The sequence below is a fragment of the Halichoeres trimaculatus genome, unplaced genomic scaffold (genome assembly GCF_033239565.1).
Source record: "Halichoeres trimaculatus isolate MK-OKI-2021-1 unplaced genomic scaffold, fHalTri1.1 fHalTri1_scaffold_10, whole genome shotgun sequence".
NCBI lineage: Eukaryota > Metazoa > Chordata > Actinopteri > Labriformes > Labridae > Halichoeres > Halichoeres trimaculatus.
Window position 1 is genome coordinate 14,947,755 of NW_027437187.1, and position 26,904 is coordinate 14,974,658.

Here is a 26,904-nt window from a genome sequence, read left to right on the forward strand (position 1 = left end):
GGAACATTGGCAGGCGCTTAGAGAGTGGAGATGATTTAAAGACAGTTTTATTTGACGTGTGCAGCAGGAGAACAGACTCTGCAGAACAGGTTGCATCTTTGCACAAAGCATACACAGAAAGGAGAGAGTTTTAAAGGTGAAGAGAGAGGCTAATGCTAATGAAGAGTGTGAGCACATTACACAGCATCTCCCCCTCCACCCACTCGTACTAAATGGGTCTAAATCGCTGCCAAATGGTTCTGCTCCGTCGTGGCTCATGGAAAGATTTTCTTCCAAAAATAGTGCTGAGCTCTGCCTCTGGGCAGGGGCACTGACGCTGCTCAGACTGTGGCTCAGTCAGTTTTTACCACAGAGGGGGGCGCGGGTGCCAGCTCCTCTGAGCTCAGGAAAGGGTGGGGTCCACAGGACAGGGTACGCTCATAAATGGTGGGTCTTGTCTGAGGAGAGCTGAGTTGAATTCTGAGACAAACTATGAAGTCTGAGCAAAGAGAAACAGGTTAACGTGCTCTGCTCTCTCCTCTTCAAACACGAAGCACGCAGACCTCTCCTCTTTCTCAGGGTGTTGTTGTGAGCAGCAGGGTCAGGTGACATCAGTGGAAAAATCCAACCTGTGGCACGTTTGTTCACTCAACAAAATGTCAGAAATGTGTCACATCTCAGTGGTTGTTTGTCATCTCTCCGTCAGTACGAGGTGAGTGTGTGGGTGAGAGTGTGTGCTCACAGACAGCAGGTAAAGTGTGTGAAGCCGAGCAGTGAGTGTGTCAGTCTCTCAAAGTGTGGGGAATCAGGTTTTTCCAGACTTCAGTGTACACAGGGGGAATGAAGGACTCTCTTCAAAGACAAGGAGACAGCTCAGCACCGCGCCCTGACAGGGAGAACTTGTTTGATAAACCCTTACAGTTTGTCACTTCCCTCTGTGTGCTCGCAGGAACAGGCCGTCAGCTTTTATACCCAGAGTTTAGATACAGCAGAGTAAACAGCTGCAATGTAGACTCTGGCTCTTGACCTCTTTTGAGAAAACTGAAGGTGCAACATTCTTGAAAAAACTTGTTCAGGAATGAGTGTCGAGACTTCAGAGTCATGTGAACCTGCAGTTTTGAGCCCAGAACAGGATTTACAACAAGTTTAACAAAGCTGAGAGGTGGACGCTTTTTGGAAAGGACTAATTGGTAGAACGTGGGGTTTGAGTGGTTTCTGTTTGTTTACATTTGATGTACACTTTTTATTTTTCTTATATGTTTTTATCCTTGATATAAAGCAAAACAAACTTACCTGTGATAAAAATAAAACCGCTTTGTGCTGATCTAAGAATGTAAACAGTACAAACTCTGGACCACACAGGATTTGCAGGTCTGTAGTGTCTTATAGTCAAACTTTAAGGAGTAAATAGACAACAAGGAAACATAAGACTTGATAATGTCGAGGTATAATATAAAACCAGCACTACAGACATTGCACTTCAGTAAATCCCTCAGTAAAAAGAGGTCAAACACAGACCTGGATTTCTCAGCTGATCTACTGTAAATAAAGTCTGACCTGAGCACTAACACATGACGTGACTGTTTATCTGTTTTTGACCTTTAGAGCTCCACCTATTTACTGTTCATCACTCTAATGACTAATCTAAGACTGATGTTATTAGAAGAAAAGCAATCAACTGTCTGCTGACGAGAGCACAGTTTTTTTTTATTTTGGCTGGATTAAAACAACTGTTTAAAAACGCAACTAATAAATCAGACTGACAGGAGGGTCATATTTATCTTTCTCACGCCTAAGAGCAGACCTGAGACAGAGGGAAAGCACATGATCTGCTAAATAAACAGAGTTTATGCGTATTTGTTAATGAGGCAGCAGAAGAATCACAGCAGATCATCTGGACTGTACGAGAATTCAGAAAGTGTCATCTCATACTTCTGATCCATGCTGCAGCAGAGACACTGAACGCTGTTGGAAGAACAAGCAATCTGCTGCACTTCAGTATGAAACTCAAAAGTATCGCTGCGTTTCAGCCTCTTGTTTAAGCTGACACAAAATAGAAACTTTTAAAAAGAGTTAGATCTTTCTGAAACACAATCGCCACCGTTGCCATGTTAATAGCAAGCTGGAGTTTTAGTGGGAACGCCAACGTCAAGCTCCACTTTGTGCACTATCCCGTTATGCTTGTGCGGCTGAATCTGCTGCCGTGATAATTTTGACGGCAAATCCTGATTTAATCTTAGTCCTTTGAATAACACCGTTTCGTTTTGGTCATCTGAAACCTTTACGTTTTAGTCGACTAAATCTTATCAGATTTTGGTCAGATACAATGTAAACAACCTACCTGAACGTGAAAAAGTTTCGTTGACAAATATTTCACGTCATGCTCTCTGTTAATGATCTGCTGACTGTCTTTCAACAGTATGTGCATCTGTTGCATGACTTCTGCAATTAGCTTTTGCCAGCATGCCAGATGATCCGCCGGACTCTACTTTAGCAGAGATCTGCAAAAAGCCGCTTCTGGACAAGACAGTTACAGCGCCATCTATAGGCCTAACATGTTTACTACAGAGCTTTCAGTCCCGCAGCGTTTTGGTGTAAGCATAGATTACTGCGGTTTTTTTTTGTGTGTTTTGGGGTGAAACATTGTCATGTGACTGGCCAGAGACAGACAAACAAAAAGTGCGAGGTTTAACTTACGTGTTGCAGGCCGTCATGGCTTGACAGGTGTCCCCAGTGCAGAACTCTGAGATGGTGCTGTACTGCAGGTTGATAAGATTGAAAAATGTTGTTGCTGCGGCAGAAGAAAAAAACAAACAGAGAGAGTGTTTTAATTTTGAATCTAAAAATAGAGCAGAAACAACGTAAGTGACAACACTGCTAAAAGATTAAACTGGGCTATTAAGGTAACGTCACGTTCTCCTGTGGACACACCCATATGGTTGCACACTGTGGGTAATTTGTACCTGTGACCAGTCACATGCTCACACTCATCAATCAGGTCAACACATTCCTCCTCTGTGACTGAGCCACAGAAAATAAAGACATGGGAGGTGCCTGTATGCTTTTTTAAATCTTAACAGGTATTTCTTTAGAAGAGGAAAGTCCCTCACAGCCTGCTGAGCTGAGAAAACAAACCCTGCACTGACCGGGGTCCATTCAGGGAGAAAACATGTCTATGTGGGTTAAAAACATACGCTCAGTTTGTTCCATGTTGGCAGACTGATGAGATCTTTCTTGTGTGGTGACATTCTTTGAATTACGAGCTTTTCTTTGAAAATAACTATCTATTTAAAACTTAAGACAACAGTTGTAAGACTCCGGAAAGATCCTCTGCCGTGTTACAGCTGAACAAAGCTTGAACCATTAACATGGATCTCTAGAAGGAAGAGGAGCACTTCTTAATGTGTCTGCTCAAAAAAGGTCCCCATCAGTCAAAATGTGAAGCCAGAGATGTGCAGATTTACATGTTTGCAGAACTAAAAACCTCTGGTCATGAAATGATTTGGCTAAAAAAGTGAAAAAGTTTCATTAGCTCACTCTTTTTGTCCTCATTCAAAGCAAAAAACCAATTAGGGTCTGTCACAAGCTCATACGGCCAGCTTATGTAACTTCTAATTTCCACACATCATCATGTAAAAACATGCCCCGTCTGTTTTATGTAACAGAGATTTATCAGTCTAAAATTAAAGACAGAGAGCATTTTTCCCCCTGCGAGCACCTGGCTGTGTGGATACGTAACCAAAACAAAGTCCGGGAGGCAGACACACAAAGAGTGTCACAAGATCCATCAAGCAGCCAGGCCTCGTCGGGTTTACACAACTCCAGAAAGGATGTTGGTGTGTCGGCGATAAATCACAGAGGGAGCTCAAACAGTGAAGGATGGTGTGTAAAGAAGCTGTGTGTGTGTTGTCTTTGTGCCAGGCCTGGATCACGTCAGGAGCTCTGCTCTACCTGTGCTGCATCTCTAGAAGAGACGTCACCATGAAAGACTGTCAGCTTGAGGTAACTGTGTCCAAAACTTTGATGGCATTACGTATCGAAAACCCTCACCATCAGACTCAGTCACTTCAAATATTGTTTCTTATGGGGTTTAAAAGTTTAAGTCACCAAAATCACCTGTTGGTGCAGGTGAAGCTCCTCACTTTCACCTGTCATCTCCTGCTGCAGCAGTAGCTACACACTGTGGGTAAGGCTACCTAGCTTACTGATTCTGCTGTCATTATTTGGCTGTGTGTTGTCACAAATGAACCACTACTGCCCCCTAGCAGAAAGTAAACTTGATTAATATGCTGGGAAGAGGGTGAAAAAATCATTTCAAAAGCCTCAGTGGGCTGAGTGATAATAGGACTGTTCTCTGCTGGCTTCATCCTCGCTGTCACTCACTGTTGCTGGCGAGCCATTCGTTGAGGTCTATCTCTCTGGGCAGCACCACCAGTTCCTTGAGGTCAAAGTCCACCACGCGGATTTTTGTGTACTCCAGCTCCAAATACTGCTTCTTCTCTTCTGCTGGAGGCTTCTTTCCATTTGGCTTCGTTTTTGACTTCCTGCACACAGAAGAAAAGAGGATTGGTTAGAGAAATGAAAATGAGCCAACCATGAGGATGCTAATTCAAGTTAGCGATAAAGCCATCATCTCAGAGTGACACATTTTAACACATGAACTGTTAGCAGCAGGCGGTGTAAAAGATGGAGAAACAATCTCAGGTTGCCAGCACAGGAATTTTCCATCCTCACATACATTATGTAACTGTAAGATGTCTTGAATCAAACCAGATATTCAGGTCACGCCTGCTGGATACTCATCGTACATCAAATGTAGAGGATATGTGAGAAGAAAGAGAAAATCTGCTTTGGGACAGGACGTCATGTACAAAAAAAAAAGAGCTTGAACTCCAACACAGACACAATGAAACCGGTAACATAAACTCTCACAAGCTTTCCACCAACGTGAGCACTTATCAACCTCACAGAGTGAACAAAGATCCCTGTGTGTCTGTAGCAGACCCTCAGCTCTGACCTCTGACCTAAACTTAGCTCTATAGCTTCCCCACAGACACACGTCCCCAGCGTCTTGTACTTCTACTGCTAGTTTTAGCACAGGAATGGTATATCACACTCCTCATGCACTTCCAGGGCTGTGACCTCTCCTCCTCCTCTCCTTGTCTGTCTCAGTGAGGGTAATGTAATCTCAGGTTAAAGGTTGAAAGGTTTGAGACTGATAAATAGATGAAGTGTTGTCTGGGACGGTTGCTCAACACATCCTCCTGCTTCGTGATTCTGAAAACTAACAAAAGTCGAACTGATTGGATTTTCCACGTTTCCTGTGACGACTCAATTCAAGATTTTCCTACGTCTTTGTCCTGCTCTCTTATGGCTCTGCTGCTGTTTGGGTTTGTTTGAGGACAAGGGAGGTTCAGTTTGCTCCTTGGATTTATTGTGCGTGTGTTGACCCCTAATTTCCGACTGTCTTGCGCTCACTCCCTCTATCTCCAGCTCTGTCTAAACATTATATATTCCAACCATGTGTTCCTCCTGGCTCCTGTTTTACTCTTTTCCTCTCCGGCCACACTCCCAGATACCCCCCTCCCAAATCTTTATTCCTGATCTGCGGCTCCTGGTCTAATGACGAGGGATCATAAACACCGTCTCTCACTTTCACTGGAGATATGCTGCAGCTATCAGTGATTTAACAGGAGAGAGGGAAGGATTAAAGTAACAGTCTTCGTGCAGCCAGAGATATTAGAAGCAGATTTAGGAGCATAGAGGGAGTCGGAGCGGACGGGGAAGAAAGGAATGAGAGGAGGAGGTGGTTCAGCACAGGCCAAGATGATATCCATGGGAACTAATAAACACTTACAAAACATGACAGCGCCGTGGAGCACGAGGCCTCTTGGCCAGAGCGCAGCATCCAACCCCCCCCATTAGTTTAATTCCCCCTCTCCAGGAAGCGTCGCCGCTTTTCCAGCTCAGCAAACAGGAGAAGGCATGTCAACATGTATGTGCACACAGAGACCACGACAGTGCTTTACTCTGTAAATGTTTAAGTTCCTCCTTTTCAACACATCTGCTGTGGACTCATTTAGGTGTGAGGAGAAGAGCTGAGCTGTAAACTGCCTTCAGGCTTTCAGTGGAAAGAGGTGAAGAGACACACACACACACACTCCCACAGTCACGCTCAGACTCTTCAGGTTCTCAGTTTCTTGCTAATGATTCATAGAGGTATCCTGATCGTCCAATCAGAGAGCTCCTCTGCTTGTTTTGGCCTCATTTAAAATCCAAGGACACCCCAGGCTAATTATTAATGAGTGTCCACTTTCTGTTTCACCTCTTTCCTCCTCCTTTGTTTTCACTGCAAAAAACTGAAATCTTATCAAGTGTTTTTGTCTTACTTTGAGTGAAACTTGTCTTGTAATACTAAATATGAGCCACTTTCAACTGGGCAATCTAATAAAATGTCTTGTTTTAAGTTATTTAAAGACAAAAATGAGGTCTGAATTGCTTGCAACAAGTAAAAAAAACATCTGCCAATGAAATCAAAACTAGAATAATATCTTAAACAAGTAACTTTTTGCCATTCAGACCTCATTGTTGTCTTTAACTTGATACAAGACATTTTTCTGGACTGGTCAGATGAATGTGGCTCATTAAGTCTAAAAAGGAATTGTCTACTGAAAAGTAAGACAAAATCACTTGATAAGATTTCTGTTTTTCCAGTGTTTCTAACTTGTCTTTCTTTCAGTGTGTAGGCATGTCTTTCTGTCCCCTCTGCTGTAAGGCTGAGCGCTCACCTGTCCAAACAGTCTATTGTTCAGGGTCAGAACAAGCCTCAGGCACCCTTCGCCCTCTCTTTTCATCCCTTTCTGCCCTTTTCCCTTCATCTTTCTGTCCCCGTCTCATCAGCTTCCCATTTACCTCACTCCATGACCTCTCACATTTTAATTACAGCTCTCCTCTCCCAAACTACAGACTCCTTCCCGTGCCTTTCTTATCTCTGTCTGCCGCCTCCTCTCCCCCCTCAAAAACAGCCAAAAACCCGTCTTCTTCCTGCTCATGAGGGCGGACACAGATTCATGTGGTCTGTCCGTGTGGGTTTTTTGTGCTGTGAGCTACACGTTCTGTCATGTGAAAGAGCTTTACCCGAGGATGGAGCTTCATGCACAGATACCGTCAGCTCCCACAACTTTTCAAAGGCTCTGTTAAATCAGCCGGAGAAAAAAAAAAAGAAAAAAAAAAAGGTTGTGCTCCTGTGAAAGGTTCAACTCGGTTCCTTCGCCCACCCTCCCTCCCCTCACTCCTTTCCTTCTGAAAACATTCTGTTTCACTGAGTTATTTCCTGCCTCTCTCCCTGCGTAATTTCATCATTTTCCGTACAAATGCCTCCTCCGCCTTTCGCGAACATTTGTGTGGCAAGGGAGGTGAAGTTCTGGAGCCATTAGTTTATTTTTGGATAAAGACAACTTCCTCAATGCCAGCACCCCTCCCCTCTTACGTACTTAGCCTGTCTTCACTACACACACACACACACACACTCACAGCTTCTTCTGTTCTTGGTGAAGTTCTCCAAGGCAAACTGTTGCCATAAAAGGCAGCAGATGCCTCTTTCTCCTCACCAGATCAGCGACAGATCAGGGCAGGCCAGAAGGCAGGAGTGGAGGGGATCTGAGGCCAGAGTCAGGCACATGTCTCCATACAGGGAAGGGGGGTTGGGGCAGGCTGCCTGGCACCAACATGAACGGGTCTGAGATACAGACTCACAATCCGGAAAACCATGTCGGACTCGGCGGAAAACAAAAGTCTACAGGAGCCGTGGGAAAACCACGTGCCTCCTGAACTTTCGAATCCGAGGTGGAGGGTGTGAGGCAGGAAGTCGGACATGCTGGAGTTTATCTGCAATAAAACACAATAAGGAAACAGGGCTGTATAGTCGGGTGACGTGGAGGTCAGTGCTGCTGAGGTGAGGAGTGACCGACCCGACAGCTGTTCAGCTCCGTCTGTGAGCCTCTCTTATCCCTTTCACTTTTCAGAGCAACACCACCTCCCCCACCTCTCTGCTGTCTTCACTGACCACCTTTCCTCCTGTACACCCAGCTGACACACACACACACACACACACACCATGTCACTTCTTCAATACACACGCCTCTGCCTGCTCTCCCTTTTCACGACCGATCCAGCTGGTCACAACAGCTGCGTCACACGAGCCTGATCCACAAGAGAGCTCCAGAAAGTCCAGAAGAAGAGGGTGCTGTCTGGTCTGAGAGTGTGTGTTAGCGACAGCACGTGTGTATCCACAGGGTTCAGTTCTGACTTAAGTGTGTCAAACATGCTTCTCTCTGGCCTCACGAATCAGCTGCTGTTTGTTCGCAGACTGTTCTCGTGCTCGGAGGAGCAGCCGGCCTCATGAACAGAACCTGGTTCAGATTAGTCTGAGTCACTCGAGGCTGCACAATCAGTCCAAGTTTGTTCACTGAAATACAGTTTTCTTACGTAAGAGCCTCCTCTCCCTCATGGTTGTTTAGTCGACACCTAAACATGCAACGATAAACTCTTCTGCTCATGCTGTGACGGAGCAGCTGGAGGACTGGAGCTGTTTTACTGCTGCTCTCTGCAATGGGATACAAGTCAATTCTGAAAGCTGTTAAACAACCAATATAAAGACTTTCCCTTTAAGCCTGCCACCCCTGCCAAACCCAATATTACACAACTGGTGCTTGAATTGGCGCTGTGGATCGTAGAGGAATCTGTCTACGGGCATCTGGATGCAGTTAATGTGATCTGTGAGGGGGGAGAGAAAAAACAGCAGAAGTTTACCAACGTCTCAGAGTCAGTGCTTATTGTGAAGGAACAGATTAGGGCTGCAGCTATCGAATATTTTAGTATTCGAGTATTCTACTGAAAATCCCATCGATTAATCGAGTATTCTGATAAAATACATTTTTGTTTAGTTAAAGAGCAGTTATTCGACCGTGTCCCTCGGGGAGTCCTGTGGGGGGTTCTCCGGGAGTATGGGGTGTCGGGCTGCTTGTTACGAGCCGTCCGTTCCCTGTACGACCGGTGCCAGAGCTTGGTCCGCATTGCTGGCAGTAAGTCGGACTCGTTTCCAGTGAGGGTTGGACTCCGCCAGGGCTGCCCTTTGTCACCGATTCTGTTCATAACTTTTATGGACAGAATTTCTAGGCGCAGCCAGGGTGTCGAGGGGGTCCGGTTTGGTGGCCTCAGGATTGGATCACTGCTTTTTGCAGATGATGTGGTCCTGTTGGCTTCATCAAGCCGTGACCTTCAACTCTCTCTGGAGCGGTTCGCAGCCCAGTGTGAAGCGGCTGGGATGAGAATCAGCACCTCCAAATCCGAGTCCATGGTCCTCAGCCGGAAAAGGGTGGAGTGCCCTCTCCGGGTCGGGGATGAGATCCTACCCCAAGTGGAGGAGTTTAAGTATCTCGGGGTCTTGTTCACGAGTGAGGGAAGGATGGAGCGAGAGATCGGCAGGCGGATCGGTGCGGCGTCCGCAGTAATGCGGACTCTGCACAGGTCTGTCGTGGTGAAGAGGGAGCTGAGCCGGAAGGCGAAGCTCTCTGTTTACCGGTCGATCTTCGTTCCCACCCTCACCTATGGTCATGAGCTTTGGGTAGTGACCGAAAGAACAAGATCGCGGGTACAAGCGGCCGAAATGAGCTTCCTCCGTAGGGTGGCCGGGCTCTCCCTTAGAGATAGGGTGAGAAGCTCGGCTATCCGGGAGGAGCTTGGAGTAGAGCCGCTACTCCTCCGCGTTGAGAGGAGCCAGATGAGGTGGCTCGGGCATCTGATGAGGATGCCTCCCGGACGCCTCCCTGGAGAGGTGTTCAGGGCACGTCCCACCGGGAGGAGACCCCGGGGCAGACCCAGGACACGCTGGAGAGACTACATCTCTCGGCTGGCCTGGGAACGTCTTGGGATCCCCCCGGAAGAGCTGGACCAAGTGGCTAGGGAGAGGGAAGTCTGGGCTTCCCTGCTTAGGCTGCTGCCCCCGCGACCCGACCCCGGATAAGCGGAAGAAGATGGATAAAGAGCAGTTATTTTTCAAATGAAAATGTTTCTCTTTAAGAAATTGAATTTTCTGATACAGCATGTCAATAAGAGCACTTGCTTTGGCAGCTCCAAAATTTGTGAACACACTTTGACACATTTTTTGTGCCTTGTACATCTCATCAAATGTTGCAGACCCAAATGGCACCCGCTTCGTAGAATGACCCATTAGTCTCCAAACTCCAGAAAAGAAGCTAGATTTGTTGCTAGTTGCTATTTTGTATAAGAGGTAGCTTGAGGGGTCTGAAAACTCTCTCAATATGTCCTCAGCTCTATCTGAAATACCACTCTTTGATCTTTTTTTTAAATTAAATGATTCCTCGAGGTGGAGAAAATTACTCGAGTAATTTTTGTAATCGAGTACCTCGAATCATTCGAGGAATCGTTTCAGCTCTAGAACGGATTTGATTCATGTAGGTGACCAGAGCTTCTTTTCCAATAAGAGAAAGATATCTAAACTCCAGGACATTTTCTTTGTGGAAAGACAAGGTGCAAAGACATGCTCTTCTCGTCCCCACGTGTCTCAGAAGTCTTCTTCTCGTGTTTGGGATAAGGATAGAAGAGATAACAAACACAGTCTTCCTCCCTGGAAAATCAAACACTTCTCACAGACCAAACAAAACAGGTCAGAAATGAATCAATCAGAAGTCAGGAGGTTGCAGCAGCCTTTGTGAACTGATTTGGGGACTCACTGTGTAAAAACAAAACAGCCTGAAACATCAATAGCAACAGGACACCGCTCTCATCTGAGCTGATAAGACCTGAATCAGTGAATGAACTCTGCCATTTTGTAAGTCAGGAGAATCACTTTTCTCCCTGCCTGGCCTCCTGATCTATTTCAGGGTTCAAATTGAATAGACTGAGCTGCTCTTTTCCCCGAAAAACCTCAGACAGGAGAGCAGGCAGCCTGAGCGCACAAGAGCTCGACCACAGCAGTCATTACAGGGCTAAAAAGAGCTGGCTTTAAGGATGGACTAAACCAGCGCTTCAGTTTGCAGCTCTTTAAGTCCACAGAGGAAATGCTCTGTTAAAGTTGCTCCTTAAGTTTTGTCGTTAAAAAGAAGCACAGACACACGTATGCTGCTGAGCTTTAGCTCTGGAGAGAAGAGATAAGACGGAAACAAAAACAAAGAAGGCACAGCTGCTACCTCTTCATCAGCAGCATCACCGGGGGCGTCAGCGGCACTGTAAATCAGTAAATGAGAATTGGAGAATTGGTGCAGGCCCAAACATGTGCAAAACACAGCACAGTCCCAGCCATGTCCTCTTCCCCTCTCTGTCCTGTGCTAAATCCCATTCAGCGGCTCTCAGGCCTGCAGAGTATGTAAGGACCCCCTGCCAGCCGGCTAATGGAGCCTCATCAACATCACAACGCACGCGTGTGAGAGGAAAGAGGGGGTTCTGCGCCAGATAAGAACCAGCTCTTGGCAAATGTTACCTGGAAGGCTTCTGAATCCAAGAGCACAACAAAGAAGGTGTGTGTGTGTGTTCCTGTCAAAACTACTCAAAGTGCAAACACTTCTTACACACTTCTAGACATCATAGTGTCGAGGCTATCTTTGTTAGTTGGCATAGCTGCATCCAAGCCAGGAGCAGGTGAAGCTGTAAACAGATCTACAGTTCTTCTCACCACCTCCTCATAAAAGCCCAAATTATTCATCCTCATCAACTACCATGAAGTGTTTTCTCAGTTTCCTCAAGACACCATCTTTGGAAACCCCCTCTTGTCCCTCCTCAGCAGATCACTCTAAAGGTGTTATGACTTGTGAGCAGCTGATTTCTCCAGAAGACCGTTGAGTTTTCAAGAAAAGGCGGTGCAGCAGAACTTGTCTCTACCTGTCGCAGCTCTTTCAACAGACATAACAACATACTGTACATAACACTCACTGCTAGGTCCATTACATCCTGCTTACAATCAGATAAAGCAAAGGTGTAGGTTTTTCCTCCCTTGTATCAAACTTCACATCTTCACAGAGAGCTACAGCGTTAAAGGCATGTGCCCTTTGGGGCTGCTGCTATGTGAAAACACACCTGCCTGCTGACTTGAAAGGTAAGAGGAAACTTTACCAAAGCATTAACAGGACGTGCTGTCCCCTGGAGGAACACACTCATAATGACTGCATGTCTTCAACTCATGACAGATACTTGAGTAAATACACATATGTAAACTGGGTTAACATTTGTTTGCAGTGACATGAGTATTTTCTCCTGAATTATAACAAGGCTTAATCCTGACTGGAGTTGTTTTTTGTGTCACGCTGTACGACACAGAAACACGCTGTTAACACTCTTATTTGGGTCATGCATTCTTGAAGTCTTACGTCCTCTAACTAGTACTACTGAAATCAGATAAACAGTATTAAAACTGATAAGGGTACTACACAAGGCCCACTTTGAATTTAGGTCAAATGCCCTGTATGGAGAAAAATAAAGGACTAATACTAAAGCGGCAAACACCAAACAAAAAATGAGGTGCATGGACTTTCAACTGTAATTCAGTGTAATATATCTGGACTGTTTCCAGGTGACAATAAAACCTACAGTCTTAATAAGAAAGTCCAACTACCCCCCATTTTCACCACCAACCTCACAGTGCTTTGTAAAAATGCTCTCTAAGTTTTCTCATTTGAAAATATTTCCTCTTCCAGTTGTCTTGACTAAATCGTTAACAGGCACCCTTAATAATTTATTAGACTGAGAAGACAGTGTCACATTTCTCTGGCTCTTGTTGAGTCTTGTTTAGTGAGAGGAGCAGCAGCAGGAGGAGGAGGAATGAGGCGTTCAGGGTACACGTCCTCTATCACCACCGGTCTGTGAATTACCCTGACCCCGGAACCAGAGGGTCTCAATACCGCTGTAATTACCACTGAGAGGAGGACACAAGTATCTTTCAAGTCCAGATACTGAGGGGCAACAAAAGACATCGAAACACTAGCTTATTAATGAGTTTTCCGTTTGGTCCCACAAAACTTCCAAACACCGCGGACAACGTGGCTTTCAGTCACGTTTTGTGAAACTGTAATGAAGCTGCGTGATACCTGAAATATCGACGAAAAACAAAACACGTTGTACAAATGTGTAGTTAACGGAGTTTCCAGACACCACTCAGAATGCAGCAGTTTGCAACACATTAACGAGGGTAAATCTTATAAACTCTACTAAAGGTTCATTAGAGCTTATTAAACCAGAAAAGTGTTATTCTACAGTGAAATACCCACTTTCACATTAGATACCTCTTTGTCAAGTTAAATTAAAGACAGCATGTTTTTTACCTTAGTACTTTTCCGACAGCCTGAAGCACCATTTTGCAACTAAGTCCGTTTTTGGAGTTTTTCTGAGAGTGCATGTCCGTTTTATCCCCAGAAAAGGAGCAATAATCTCCGACCATAGTTTAAAACATTAATATATACGAAGCCAGAATATTTCTCCGACAGATGAGTCAAAAGTCTTCTCTCCAACAAAAGCGAAGTTTTGGTGTTTCTGTATTCTTCCTGACTTCTGCACTGTTAACACAAAACTATCAGAGGTCTCTTCAGGGGGCCGTCCTCCTCAGGCTGAGTTCGTCCAATCAGGGAAGAGAACTCGGGCTGTGTGGGCGGGCTGTGGTGACGTCAAAGTCTGCCCATGTGGACGTGGTTTGAACGTTTCCCTGAAGTGTAGTTTCAGTGAAGCAACAGGTGGCCAGCTCATAACTGAAGACTACAATAAAATAAAAAAGGTGTTGCTACATTTTATGTTCTTATTGTTTGGGAACAGGTTTACTCAAACGGGAGCTTTTAAACGACTGGGTAAATATATATTAGATCTTTTTAAAAATAGTGAATCCTGTTAAATATATGTATACTTTATCCTCTTTTAAATCTCTTTTAAAGACACATTTTTATAGATGTGCTTTTATCGGAAATTTTAGCTGAGCGTGTTTTAATCGTCAAAATGCTGCTTTTACTTTATTTTTATTTTATTTTAAAGTGACAGTATCATGGGCAGTATTTTAATCCTTTTAGATTTTTTATCCTTTGTTGTTTTAATTGTTTCATTCCTTAATGCTTTAATTTTTACAGATGTTTTCCTTTCTTTTATGGGTGACGGTTCTTTTATACATTTTAATACTTTTATATATTTTAATACTTTTCCTCACATTTCTCTTTTACCTCTCTTTCACTTCTTCTCTTCTATTTCTTTTTACTGGTTGCTTTTATGATGTAAAGCAGTTTGTAACTTTGTTTTAAAAAGTGCTATATAAATAAAGTTTATTATTATTATTATTATTATTATCAGTATTATTATTATTCTTTTATGACCTTCACATCAATGCTCAAAGAATTCAGCTGATATATTCTTTTCAAAGAGAAACAAGTTCCATATAGAAACAAAATGTAAATGCAATGGCATGTATATTCTGGATTTATCTTAACATGAATGGTTTAAACTTCACATTATTTGGCTGGGTAAAAATAGTATGCTTGCTAACTTTGGTTGAAAATTCCAGGGAAAGGAAGCAATAAGACTATTATCTAAGATTGTTAACATAAACATTACTTGGCCTTTGATTTAAATTAAAAACACTGATTTGAACCAGGTTTGTGAGTTAGCTCAACAACTCATATACATATTTAGCAAGTTAACAAAAACACAGGCTGAAGAGGGTATACAAGTCTAACATGTATGTAACGTTCTCAAATTTTTTTTTTTACGAGAGTTTAAAATTTATCTGTACATTGCAGTTTGCTCCAAGTTAAAATGTGTGCGCTGACTCTGCATAACTTTTTTTGCGTTTGTAGAAAAGCAGCAGGGTTCACTAAGCTAACATGCGGAGACTGTGGGGCAACATTCCTCATGCCGATTGTGAACTTCACCTGGAGTTTAACTATGGCAGGCTGGCAGCAGTCAGGCGTGTTCAAACACGTCAGAGTTGAGGAACCAGTGAGGGAATCAAACAAAGCCTGTTTGAGAGCAAGAGATTCTGTCTGTGTGGTAAAGCCTCACCTGAGGAACTGCAACAGCCCAGTTTATCAATCCGGATCAGAATAAGTTGTGTTTTGCAAAGCTTAGGTATATTTTTCCTGTTTTTAGTTTAGTGGCACACAAAACTACCAGCCTCAATAATTTAAGTGTTCTTCAAAGAGACACGTCTTTCTGCTAGAGATTTTCCAATGCAACATCTAGCCCTCTAAAGTATTCCTGCAAATCACTCCTTCATTTGACATCACAATTGTTTTTGAATTCATTGTTAAAATGTGTTACCTGCCAGTAAGCTAATGTTAGCAGCATTTACCAAAGCCCTGCAGAGAAGAAACATGGAGACATTAAAAGAATGCTATAACCTACTTAAACCTGTTTTGTTAGTGCCTTAATTACTCTTGCAGAGAGAAGGGATGAATAATAACTGATAAAAACAGTGTTTACTGCAAATGGTGAAGAATGCTGGCCTGAAACACGCCGAGCATGTTGACATCAGCAAACAGCAGCTGAGCCAGCAGCGTGACCTTCAGTCCTGTGCAATCTGAAGAAAGGTATAGCCAACTCAGATTTATGATCTAAAGCTGCCGCCTCAGTATTTAAGAAGGCTTTAATCACCAGGTCTGCTGCTTTTAAGGAGAAGAAACACTTGTGAACACCTCCGTCAGCCGTTGTTCTGTGTTAAATGATACTTCTGTGGAGGAAAATCTGTGTATTATCTACTGGTGATTTACATCTTTGACTCTGCATGGGAAGCCTGCTGTTTGTTTCAGTATCTTTGGAAGTTGGTATTATGGAAATGATTTAAAACTGAGGCAACAACATCTAAGTAGTTAAACATGAACCAGAGGAAATGAACACTTCCTATTTGGAGGGAAGCAGCTCATGAGAAGATTACAACGTGTGATGCAGAGCTATCATTTCCTCGCTCTTCTTCCCTCTAATCATTCCCTACAAACAAACATCCTCTCTTATTCTTTCTTCAGCCGCTCTCTTCACACATTTCTCCTCCCTGTCTTGTTTTTATTTTCACCTCTGTCTCTCATTGTCTCCCATTTTCTGGAGCTGTCTTTTTCTCCTGTCGATCTCCTCAGGCAGACTTGGGAGGCCATGCCGGAGCTGCAGATGTGGGAAACACTAAAGTAGCTGACTGCACAGCCACATACAAAGACATACTATTCTGTTCTATAGGATCTGCAGAGTTATGTGCACTCCTTGTGTGAATGTGGCTAGGGGAGATAAAAGAGAGTGTGCGGGTGTTGTATAAGAGGATTCCTTTGTATGTGTCTGTGTGTGTGTCTATGTGAGTTTATAACTTGTGTGTGTCTGCGAGTCGCAACAAAAGACTTGATATGATCAAAAGAAATGATAAAAAGTGATTTAAATGGTCTGTGTCAGTTTTACACCTGCCCTTCCTGACATTCTGAGGAGAAATCAGGCGGCTCTCTTTGATTGGCTCTGAAGTTTATCTGGTAAACCAATCAGATGATAAAGCCATTTCACCGGTGCAACTCACATTTTAAATGTTTGAACTTTTCAGTGCTGCAGCACATTCTTTCTGTTTGGCATCTGTAATGACATGCAGAAACTGAAGAGTGATAAGAGTCAATGAGAAAATGCGAAGGAGTGAACTGTGTTGTTCTTTTTGGCACACATACTGTTAATTTTACCCTGAAGTGTGTGATGTGCTTTTGTTTTTACTACTTGTGGTTAGACTTAAGTATCCAGAATTCCTTCTAACTTCTAACCGGTTCTAAATTTCTGAGGCTTTTGGATTGAATGAGGCACGTGCATTTTTGTTTCTGCCTTGTCTCCAAATCTTCAAACATATTCTGTGTGATGAGGAGCTGAAGCTGTGGGGAGGAGAGGTGAGGAGCAGGGTGGGGGTGGTGGGAGGACCAGAACAGGGCACTGACTTTTCCCTCTGTGCTAAAAATAGCATCAGCACTGCCTGGCCTGTAAAGAAAACAGAGAACAGTGCAGAGGGAGGGAGGGGGAACATGCCATATGTGTGTGTGTGTGCATGTGATAGAGTGTGAGTGGGTCTGCATAAAATGAGTGAGAGGCTTAATCAGAGACTGTGTGAGCAGGTGAGTGGCTGAGCTGATGAGGAGATCTATGACCAGGTGTGAGAGTGGCCAACAGTGGGGTGTGGGTGGGCTGTGGCAGCAAGGGCGAGACAGAAAAAGGTTGCAAAATTCCTGGCTAGCTGTTTAAACCTGAGAAAGAAAGCCCCTGATTGTTTCAGACTGGATATATCAATTACATGAGAAACTTTTGAGTATGCCTGTTTGTTCAGACAACTTCCTGCAGCTAAGACAGAAAGCTGGCCTCTGTTCTAAATACTAAAAAATGGGTTTGTATGAAAACGAGTTGATTAACTTCCAGGTAATGTATCTAGAAGAATAGTTCCTGTGTCCTGAGAAGAGTTCCAGGACTTTTTTAAAGTGTAACATTGTTAGTACAGTTGATAAGTGAAGGCTCTACTTGTAACCAGCAGAGAAAAAGCCGTTTGCTGCTGTAATGGAAATCTCGTGCTCAGGGAACTTTCCATTAATTTACCTCCAACTATTGGATCCGTGCGGTCACTGAAAATAGAAGACATCTATTCAAGATCACTGATGCTTGGCCGAGGGCCGGGACCTCAGCATTCAGTGCAGAGTAAGAGTGGATAAAGTGCTTCAATGAAGCAGGCATGAAAGCTAAAGAGCAGCTGGCTTTGCCTCTACATGGCTGTGTCTATGGTTAAACAGGTAATAAGTAGTCACACCTGCAGCCAGCTGAGGGCTGACGGATCAGATGGAGAGAAGGAGATGGTGCCGTTAAGGAGCACGAGTTGGACTTTCTTACACAACGTCTGACGTAGATGGAAAGCAATGGCTGCATTCTTGTGTCTGGTGGTCAGAGGTTTACTTTTTCTTTCCTGCTAACGTCACAGACACCTTCCCTTCCTCTGAGCAGACAAGACATTGCATCAGTCATCTGCCACCTGCCCCCGCAAAACCAGATGTTGCTTCATCTGGCACTACGTATATCCAAACAGCCAACTTGATTCATCCTTCTGTCAGAGGGGAATGCTTGTGGTCACATTTTAATTTCTCAAACTTACATAACATCTTGACTAAACTTTTTTATGCTACACAAGGAGTGATTTACATCAAACAAGTATTCTGATTAAATTAATATTCAACCCTGTGTGAGTCTATTGAGTGAAGTTTTAGTAGCTTTTTTAAAAATCAGTAATAACAAGCTTCTTTGAGTGTGCTAACAGCATCAAAAGAAAACCACCCAAGAAATACAGAGACCAAGGGCTCAGGTTTAATTTGAAAACCAGTCATCATTTGGTGTTCGGATGATGAAGGACGATTAAATAAAGGCAGTTTATGGAAAAAACTGTGACGTCAGTGCTACACATGACACACGAATGTGCTTATCAGAACAACAAAGGAATAACAATAGACCTGATAACAGCAAAAACTGATGAGAGTGACAGACAGAGGGCAGAAAAGACGACAACACCTGAGAAGAATGTTAGAAATTCAATTCCTAACAGGGCTGACGTAGAAACACATCAGATAGGAGGTGGTGCTGTGATGACAGTATCTGCTGAAACATCATTACAGGGTTCCTACAGCTCAAGGCAAGTTAAATTTAAGACTTTTAAGACTTTTTTAATGACGTTGGAAATCAAATTTAAAAACAAGTCGACAACGAACCACAATTGAAACAAACAAAACTAACAAACAAAAACACCACATGAATTACCTGGGTTAGAGGCAATTTTAACCCAATGTATATTTTACATACAATATCAATTTTTACCTTTTTTTAACCCCATTTTTACAACTTTATGCCTATTTTGCCCCCATTCATCTCTTTTGGCCACTGTCACAACCATTTTTGGAATTTTTACATGGTTTTTGAAATTTAATTTCAAATTTAAATCTCAATTTTGCTGCCATAATCAATTTTCCTTAGCCACTTTTGGATTTTTTTTGCCAATTTTTCCTCATTTTTTCTCTCTACAGGCACCCTAGGTAGAACCAAGACATGTGTCTGTTCTAAAAGCTTCTGGTGCAACCAGATCACACTTTTGGTTAGTTCCGCTATTGTGATTACACAATGTTGCCACGAGAGTAAATCAGGAAATTATTTAGAAAAATAGATTAACATTACTTAATATTTTTATTTTTTACTTCAAACTAACATAAATCTTACCAATGTGTTCAAATTTTTAAGACTTCTGAAATTTGGATTTAAGACTTTTTAATGCCAATTCAGGCCTTATTTTTAGAATTATGAATTCAATGCCTTTTAAGACTTTTCAAGGATCCGCGGGAACCCTGTCATTAGGAGATGTCCACATAAAACATGAGTTTAAGATTTTGGACAAAGCTGATTTTCTTGCTTTCCTGCTGCTGAGAGGAGTTGGATAGCTGGCCCGACAGGTCGGGTCTGAGCGTCAGTGGACATTCCACCTATTCGAGACAAAGAAAACACTGAGTCCAGGCCAGCGGCAGATGAGTCACAAACTCAGCAGATGTGCCTTGGGGCCTGGCAACAGCTCATTCCTGCCTCCATGCAAGCAGATCTCCAGCCAATCAGAGCGGAGATCAAGGTGACGGACGTGTCGGGCGCCCAGTCCTGTTAAAACTAAGAATGAATGAATAAAAATCAGAGCAGGTCCAAGTTGCACTGTAAGACCTTCAGTTTGCAATGCGTTCTGGGAGTGTGGGAGTGGAGTAGTATGTTTAGGTAAGGTCTTAGCCAGTGAAAACAGCTCAGACTGAAGGTCTTTGTGCCAGGAGGGGTTTCTATAGGCGTGGATAAAGATCAGTAGGGTCAGAGAAGACTGAACCCAACGACCCAACCAGCAACATCAACCTTCTTAAACATACTAAAGAGCGCTGTTTTAGCTGACATGGCTGGAATAATCTGACAGATTATCTACCTTTTTATGTGTTGCTTTGAATGTTTTTCATACGATTGGCTGCATTACTGTCATCAGACCAATGTTTCAAACCCGTTCAGCATGAATCAGCTCTTGTCTATCATCTTTTCTTTAACCTATGCTCTTCTTTCCACCTGTAAGGCCTTGACGTCCTCTCGCTCTTTGGTTACATGTGCTCTCTCTTCCCTCCTGGCTTCATCGCTCTTTGGCTCTGCATTCCTGTCTGGGAAGGGCTGCATGCAAAGACATGCCATCGCTCTGTGCACACACACACATAGAGCTGAGCTGAACAAAAGAGAGCTGAAGAAAAAGACAAAAAAAACGTGAAGAGTGTGCTGAAAGGAGGTCAAGAGCAGAGCCTAAGAGGTACATTTTTCTGTTTGGATTGACTTGACTTTTCTTGTTTGGGAGGTAGACGTGTGCACTTCATAAGCAAACATTTGAGGGTGTGACTTCAAGCTCCATTTAACAGCAGCAATGACATACACATAAAAATAGCACTCTGCTGTTCAACTGAAGCTACATGCATAATCCTATTAGAAGTCAGGTAAGTTAAGAATCTGCTTCTGCATACTTCCCTGCTACATAAGTTGCTACAAAAAGAAAGTTTGCAGAGTAATGAGAGTGGCCAGGTTTGTTTGACAGACAGGAGGCCACGCTGGGACTCGTGCATGACTGAGAGAAAGATTTTTTTCATTATGGGAGACAGGAGATGAGAAATACCAGACTGGTGTTGTTTGTAGAATGGAAACTGCCAAGATAAAATGCTACAATATCAGCATGAAATATCCCAAAGCTGAGAAAACAAGAGAGGAGAGGTGAAACAGGAAAAGTAAAAAAAAGGCAGAAGAAAATGAAAAGAGAGATTAAGAGTTAAAGTTGAAGTCTGGATGAGAGCAGAGCAGAGTGGGAGGTTGTCGCAGCATGTCTTCTCCGCTCCCTGCACTCCTCCTTACATTCCTTAGCAGGGGAGAGTCTGCATACATCCTCTAATACACCACCTGGGCAGCAATAACACCTGTCTGTCAAGTGCAAAAATCACACACACAAACACACACACCTGGCGTGCACATTAGAGCCCAGAGGCTCAGGTGAAGGGCAGCGGAGAGATAATGGCTGGGGACCTGACAGAGGGGAGAAGGTCAGAGAAAACCACTCGAGGTGGGAGACAAACAGGTGAAGAGCATGAGCTGTGGAGTCACATGTGACATCCTGCTGCATCACAGCGACACCAGAATGTGGCCGTGTGTCCTCAGGTGGAGATGGTAATGAGGCTCTCCGTCATGCTAATGGACACTCACTCCATCAAGTGTCATGAGACCGATCACATGACTGAGGGACTGAGGCATGGAGACGAGTGTGGGAAAATGAAGGCTGTGTGTTCTCATGATGACCTGAACCACAGCTGTGTGTAAGGTGCTGAGAGAATCCAGCGTTGCTAGATAAATAAAATAAAACGAGTGATAATTCAGCATGAAAATACAGAAGCGTGTTGCATTCACTTGAAGAAAAAAAACACAACTCAGGTTTTTCAGAGTAATTTATTCCTCGGTTTGTTTTTTGTGGTAATTAATTTTGTTTTTCTGATTAATATTTTTTTATCGTTTTATTTTTTTGTGGTAATTAACTTTGTTTTTCTGATTAATATTTTTTTATTATTGTCTGGTTTTCGTGGTAATTTTTTCCTCATCCTTAACTTTCTACTGGATTTCCAGTGTAGAAGCAATGCATTTTTTAATGCCACATCTTTGTCTATTCCTAAAGTATTACACTGAACAATAGACTTATATAAAATATAAGGATAAAGTCGAAAACATAACAAGGGTATTATACCCTGTGTGTGGCTAATACCTTACTTTTATTGACCTGGTACAGATCGGTAGAAAATTGAGGATAAGGCATATAGCCTATGTGCAGGACACAGGAGCCACCACACATCCACGGGAGTCGTCTGCAGGTTGGAGGTTCTCACGGGATTTCGAAGTAGCTCGATACTTCAGGAAAAAAAATTACTCCTAAAAACAGGAGGAAAAAAATACCACGAAAAACAGAAAAATTATAACAAAAAACAAACCAATAAAAAAATATGAATCAGAAAAACAAAATTTCCACAAAACAATTACTCATAAAAACAGAAATAATTATAACAAAAAACAAACCAATAAAAAAATATTAATCAGAAAAACAAAATTAATTACCACAAAAAAACAAACCGAGGAATAAATTACTCTGAAAAACCTGAGTTGTTTTTTTTTCTTCAAGTGAATGCAATACGCTTCCGTATTAAAACGAGTTTGTGCGCTTTTGATGTTAAATTTACTCTTAATTGGTGAAAAGCGAGAGCAAGTACAAACACAAAAAGGATTCAATGTGTTTTCAAATATTTCATTGTTATTTTTTCACTTGATTTTCTGGTTTTATATTCAAGTGTGTCTTAAATACATATATTTGTTCTCTTTCTTTTTTTCCCTTTAATCAGCAGCAATCCAACATGTGAAAAAGAAAAAAATGTCATATAATGATCATCCCAGCTGGTAGTGATCACACTGCAGCCTGCCTACATGATCCTTTTTCTTCAGTTCAATCCCGATCTGCTTGACACAAAAAAAGTACCGAAGCTTCGACTGTGCTCTTACAAAATCTCCATCAGGAGGTGAACTTTAAAGACTTTCCTACAGAGTTGACCACAGAGTGAGTTTAAAGTCATTCAACGGGTTATTAAACCTCATTGAGATGTTTTTTCGTGTGTGCATGAGTTGAGCCTTGCCCCAGGAAACAAAAAGTTCCCGTAGGCCGCTCGTCTTCCCAGAAAAACATCAAAAAAGGAAAAAGAATGCAGCTTTCCAAGGAGAGTTTTGATAACCTTGGCACTGAGGCTGGGTCTCTCTTTCACACACACACACAACACATAAAACTCACACACCTACACACCCTACACACACTCAAGCCATGCTGATCTCCCAACTGCAGATAAAATACTGAACATTTCTGAACCAAACCCAAACATCACCTTCAGATTACAGGTCGGACATAACACAGCAGTGTGCAGGCTGGTCGAGCATGTGAGCGAGAAATCTGTTACACACACAAAACACACACCAGCAGTGACTCAGGTGTGAGAACAACACTGCCACCTGCTGGCATAAAAGATACACGTGAGTTTTTCAACCTATAGAGTAGACACCTGACTCTGGTGAGGAGCTCGGAGGCACACAGAGCTCTTTTCTTTGTGTCCGAGTGTAAAAGAAATGTGAGATTACAGAGAGCTCCATCATCATGAACAGAACCCACCCTCAGGAGAGACCTTAACCCAACACTGTGTCTAAAACTTACACAACCTCACTGCTAGACTCACTTTTCCATTCCTGGTTTTATAATAGGGGTGTGGACGCTGTGTGGGTGACACTTAAAACCGACCCTGTGCTGACTCTATGGACGCCTGCAACCTTTGAAGAGTGTGAAACTAAATGAGCTACTTTCCACTGCTGGGTAACACGTCAGAGTGAAAAAAAAAACACATACAAGTCGCTGAGGTGTAGCAGTTTTTTAGTGAAAACAGAGTGAGGAGAGGTCAAGAAGACAGGAGTCTGTGACGTCAAGAGGAGGTGTGCAGAGAGCTGCGGTCACACATCTGCTACTGTTTGCTCAGGAGCACAAGAGGCAGCCTGTGTATGTGTGTAGAGTACAGGCAATACAGGCAAAGATGGAGCGAGCACAGAGGAAGTGGCGGGAAAAAGAGTTGGAGTAGCGCCCATGTTTGTGCTGAAGTCTGATGAGGCTTGTAGGTGAACAGAGCTCTCTTTTTATGGTCCGAAGAAGAAAAACGCCCACAAGCACACGCAGTGGACGGCAACGCGAGCACAGATTTCCTCGTCTGTCTGAGAGGAAATCTGTGCTCAGAAAAGAGGGGATCAGAGTGCGACAGCTCTAAATCAGACTCATCTAAGAGGCAAAAAGCCCAGCTGATCAGCGAAGGATGAGACATTACCAAAGAAGCACAGTGGCAGCACAGTGGAGGCTGCTGCTGGCTAGTTTACAGAGCAAAAGGAGCAGACATAAAGAGGAGGGTGTGGGGTTCATGCTCACAGTTTGGGTGGCTCTGTTTTCTGCTCCGAGGCCTTGCATGCCTGCCCTGATCCAGCTCATTAACTCCTAAGTGAGGCCATTTAGTCACAGATTTCCTAATGAGGGGAATGTGGACGTAACAACGGGTGCTTCCCAGAGAAAACACTCATAATCACAGATGTACTAAATGTTCCTTCAGAGGGATAATTTGAGTCAAACCGAGCTTCGCTCAGTCAGGGAACGAGAGAAGGATTGATGTGAAGCAGATATACTTCATCTCTGCCTGAGTGACCGTGCCGACATGTTCTACACATCGCTGTCTGACTCCAGCAGAGCGTGACCAATGAGATGAGGCAACCACAGTATGTGAAGTATGTTCAAAACCTTTATTACATAAAGGCAGACATGTTGCAGCATCAGCCAACCTGAATCAGGATCAAAGGAGCAATCAGGTCGACAGGAATGATGATTTAACGCCGGCTGATGAGATCAACATGCTGCTTTAAGAGCACAAGTCAAATCACATTAGTCTACTTCTCAGCACACGTCTGTTTCCAGGTATATTACATAACCTCAGCCAGTTTCTGTGAGATACAAACAATAACAAACAGAGGTGAGGGATGAAAGAGGAGGTTTGGGGGACCTGTTTCCATTTCCTGCACCAGCAGACAGAGCTGATTCATCAGACAGCCTGGTATGTGAGCCAAGAGCAACCTCATGTTTGATTTGTAGTTTTGTTTTTGCCCTTTGACCCCTGAGAGGACGAACTAACTAGACCGGGTCAAAACTTGTGGGACTTGAACTCCTGACTGAAAGTAAACATGTTGTAAAAGTTTGGATCTTAGGCTTCTGTATTTTCATGAAGTGTTGAACTTATCCTAATAAGTGTTTAGGAAAGACACAGCTTTTCCCCTCACAATTTTTACTGCATTTCTATTAGAGCTGAAACGATTCCTCAAATGATTCGAGGTACTCGATTACAGAAAATACTCGAGTAATTTTCTCCGCCTCGAGGAATCGTTAAATAATAAAAAAAAAATCAAAGAGTGGTATTTCAAATAGAGCTGAGGCCGTATTAAGAGAGTTTTCAGACCCCTCAAGCTGCCTCTTATACAAAATAGCAACTAGCAACAAATCTAGCTTCTTTTCTGGAGTTTGGAGACGAATGGGTCATTCTACGAAACGGGTACCATTTGGGTCCGCAACATTTGATGAGATGTACAAGGCACAAAAAATGTGTCAAAGTGTGTTCAAAAATTTTGGAGCTAACACAGCAAGTGCTCTTATTGACATGCTGTATCAGAAAATTCTATTTCTTAAAGAGAAAAAATTTCATTTGAAAAATAACTGCTCTTTAACTAAACAAAAATGTATTTTATCCGATTACTCGATTAATCGATGGGATTTTCAGTAGAATACTCAAATACTAAAATATTCGATAGCTACAGCTCTAAATTTTAGAACCTTCGACAACTTTCTTGTCAGACTTAGTGTATTTAATGGGACTGGGACGTTATGCTTTACTCACGATTCAATTCTTTTATGATGATTTGAATTAAATTGTGAGTGATTAATTGAAATTTCCAATTTTTGGAATTTTTAGTTTGCTTTTTTAACAACAGACCATGTGAAAAAAATTGCATGATGATGCTGATGTCTACAGACTACATCAGGAGCAATATCTTCCCCCAAAAGTGCATATCACGTGTTTCGGATTTCCATTCCAGCTTATAAACAAAGACTAAAATGAAGAATTAAAAAAAAAGATTTTTGATTTTGATTTTTGCTGGCCAACAATCAAAAACCTAAAAAATTTAATTATGGTAGTAAAATCCTACACAGGGTTAAAAAAAATCTGCATTACAGTCAAAAAACAAAACAAAACAAAAAAAAGGTCAAAGTTTACTGTTTGGCTCAAAGATGAGTGGCACCTCCTGTCTTTTTTGTGGACCAGCCAACTTACACACAGACTCACAGACACACACAGGGTCAAAGTGAGAGAAAAAGGACAGCAAATACAAACACCACCTCTTAATCCAGATCTTCAAATGATGATGGCTGAAAACAGGAAATGACAGCTTGAAAAGTTGAGAAAATAAAAGCATCTACACTGCCCCCCCTCCTCCCAAAAAAACAAACAGAAAAAAAAACAGCACAATAAAGGCTAAAGAAAATAACACGAGGCAAATAAATTAAGCTCCTGATGACTAGACGAGATCTCGCTGTCATCTGATAACAGAGGAAACTCTGCTCCATTGTGTGAGTTTGATTAACACAGTGAGGAGATGAAGGCACAGGAAAAGGTCACACCCAGGTTTGGGCGAAGAAAGACGCTGATTAAACAGTAAAAATCCAGAGTGTGGAAAACATGGGTTTGAGTTTAACCTCTTATCATTAATGTGTGTCAGGAGCAGCACCTCTCCATGCAAGGAAGTCAAGTCTCCTCCAGGAAGCAATGTGGGCATGATTTAATCACATGCAACGCCTCTTATTGTCATCCACCCAGACAACAACAACAGCACAAGAGGTCCTGATGGTTAGCACACAGTTAGCCACACAACACAAAAAGCAGCGCTAAGTCGCCGTCTGAGGGCTGCGCTAGGCTCTGTTACAGACGTGATCCACCCAAACACTTGTCTTCAGGTCTTTGACAGCAGATCATACTGCTGTTAGTAAAAATGACTCCCTCTGGGTTAATGAAGAGTAAAAACAGATGGTGTGTGTACGTGTTTGGCAGAGGTTAAAAGCAGAATGGTGTTGTTAGGTAAGACAAGGCAGCAGTGTCACGTGTTTGTGCGGCCACAACAGAGGAAAGGAAGGGGCGTAGCAGGGATGTTAGGGGAGGTGGGGGGCTTGGAGACAAAGGGAAAATAGTGGCACATGTTATG

At 42.9% G+C, this 26,904-nt stretch overlaps 1 protein-coding gene across 4 annotated transcripts in view; it reads right to left on the reverse strand.

Annotated features, from left to right (window-relative positions):
* mob2a (MOB kinase activator 2a) overlaps nucleotides 1-26,904 on the reverse strand; it is a 71,388-nt gene that overhangs the window by 3,264 nt on the left and 41,220 nt on the right. For 3 of the 4 annotated variants that reach the window (XM_074678476.1, XM_074678474.1, XM_074678475.1), the window contains exons 2-3: nucleotides 4,363-4,523; nucleotides 2,677-2,770 (exon numbers count right to left, since the gene is read on the reverse strand). In XM_074678476.1, the coding sequence (XP_074534577.1) occupies nucleotides 2,677-2,770; nucleotides 4,363-4,523 (255 nt within the window). Of the gene's footprint in view, nucleotides 1-2,676; nucleotides 2,771-4,362; nucleotides 4,524-13,313; nucleotides 13,533-26,904 lie in introns of those variants that run through there. The other variant, XM_074678473.1, reaches the window with a different exon arrangement.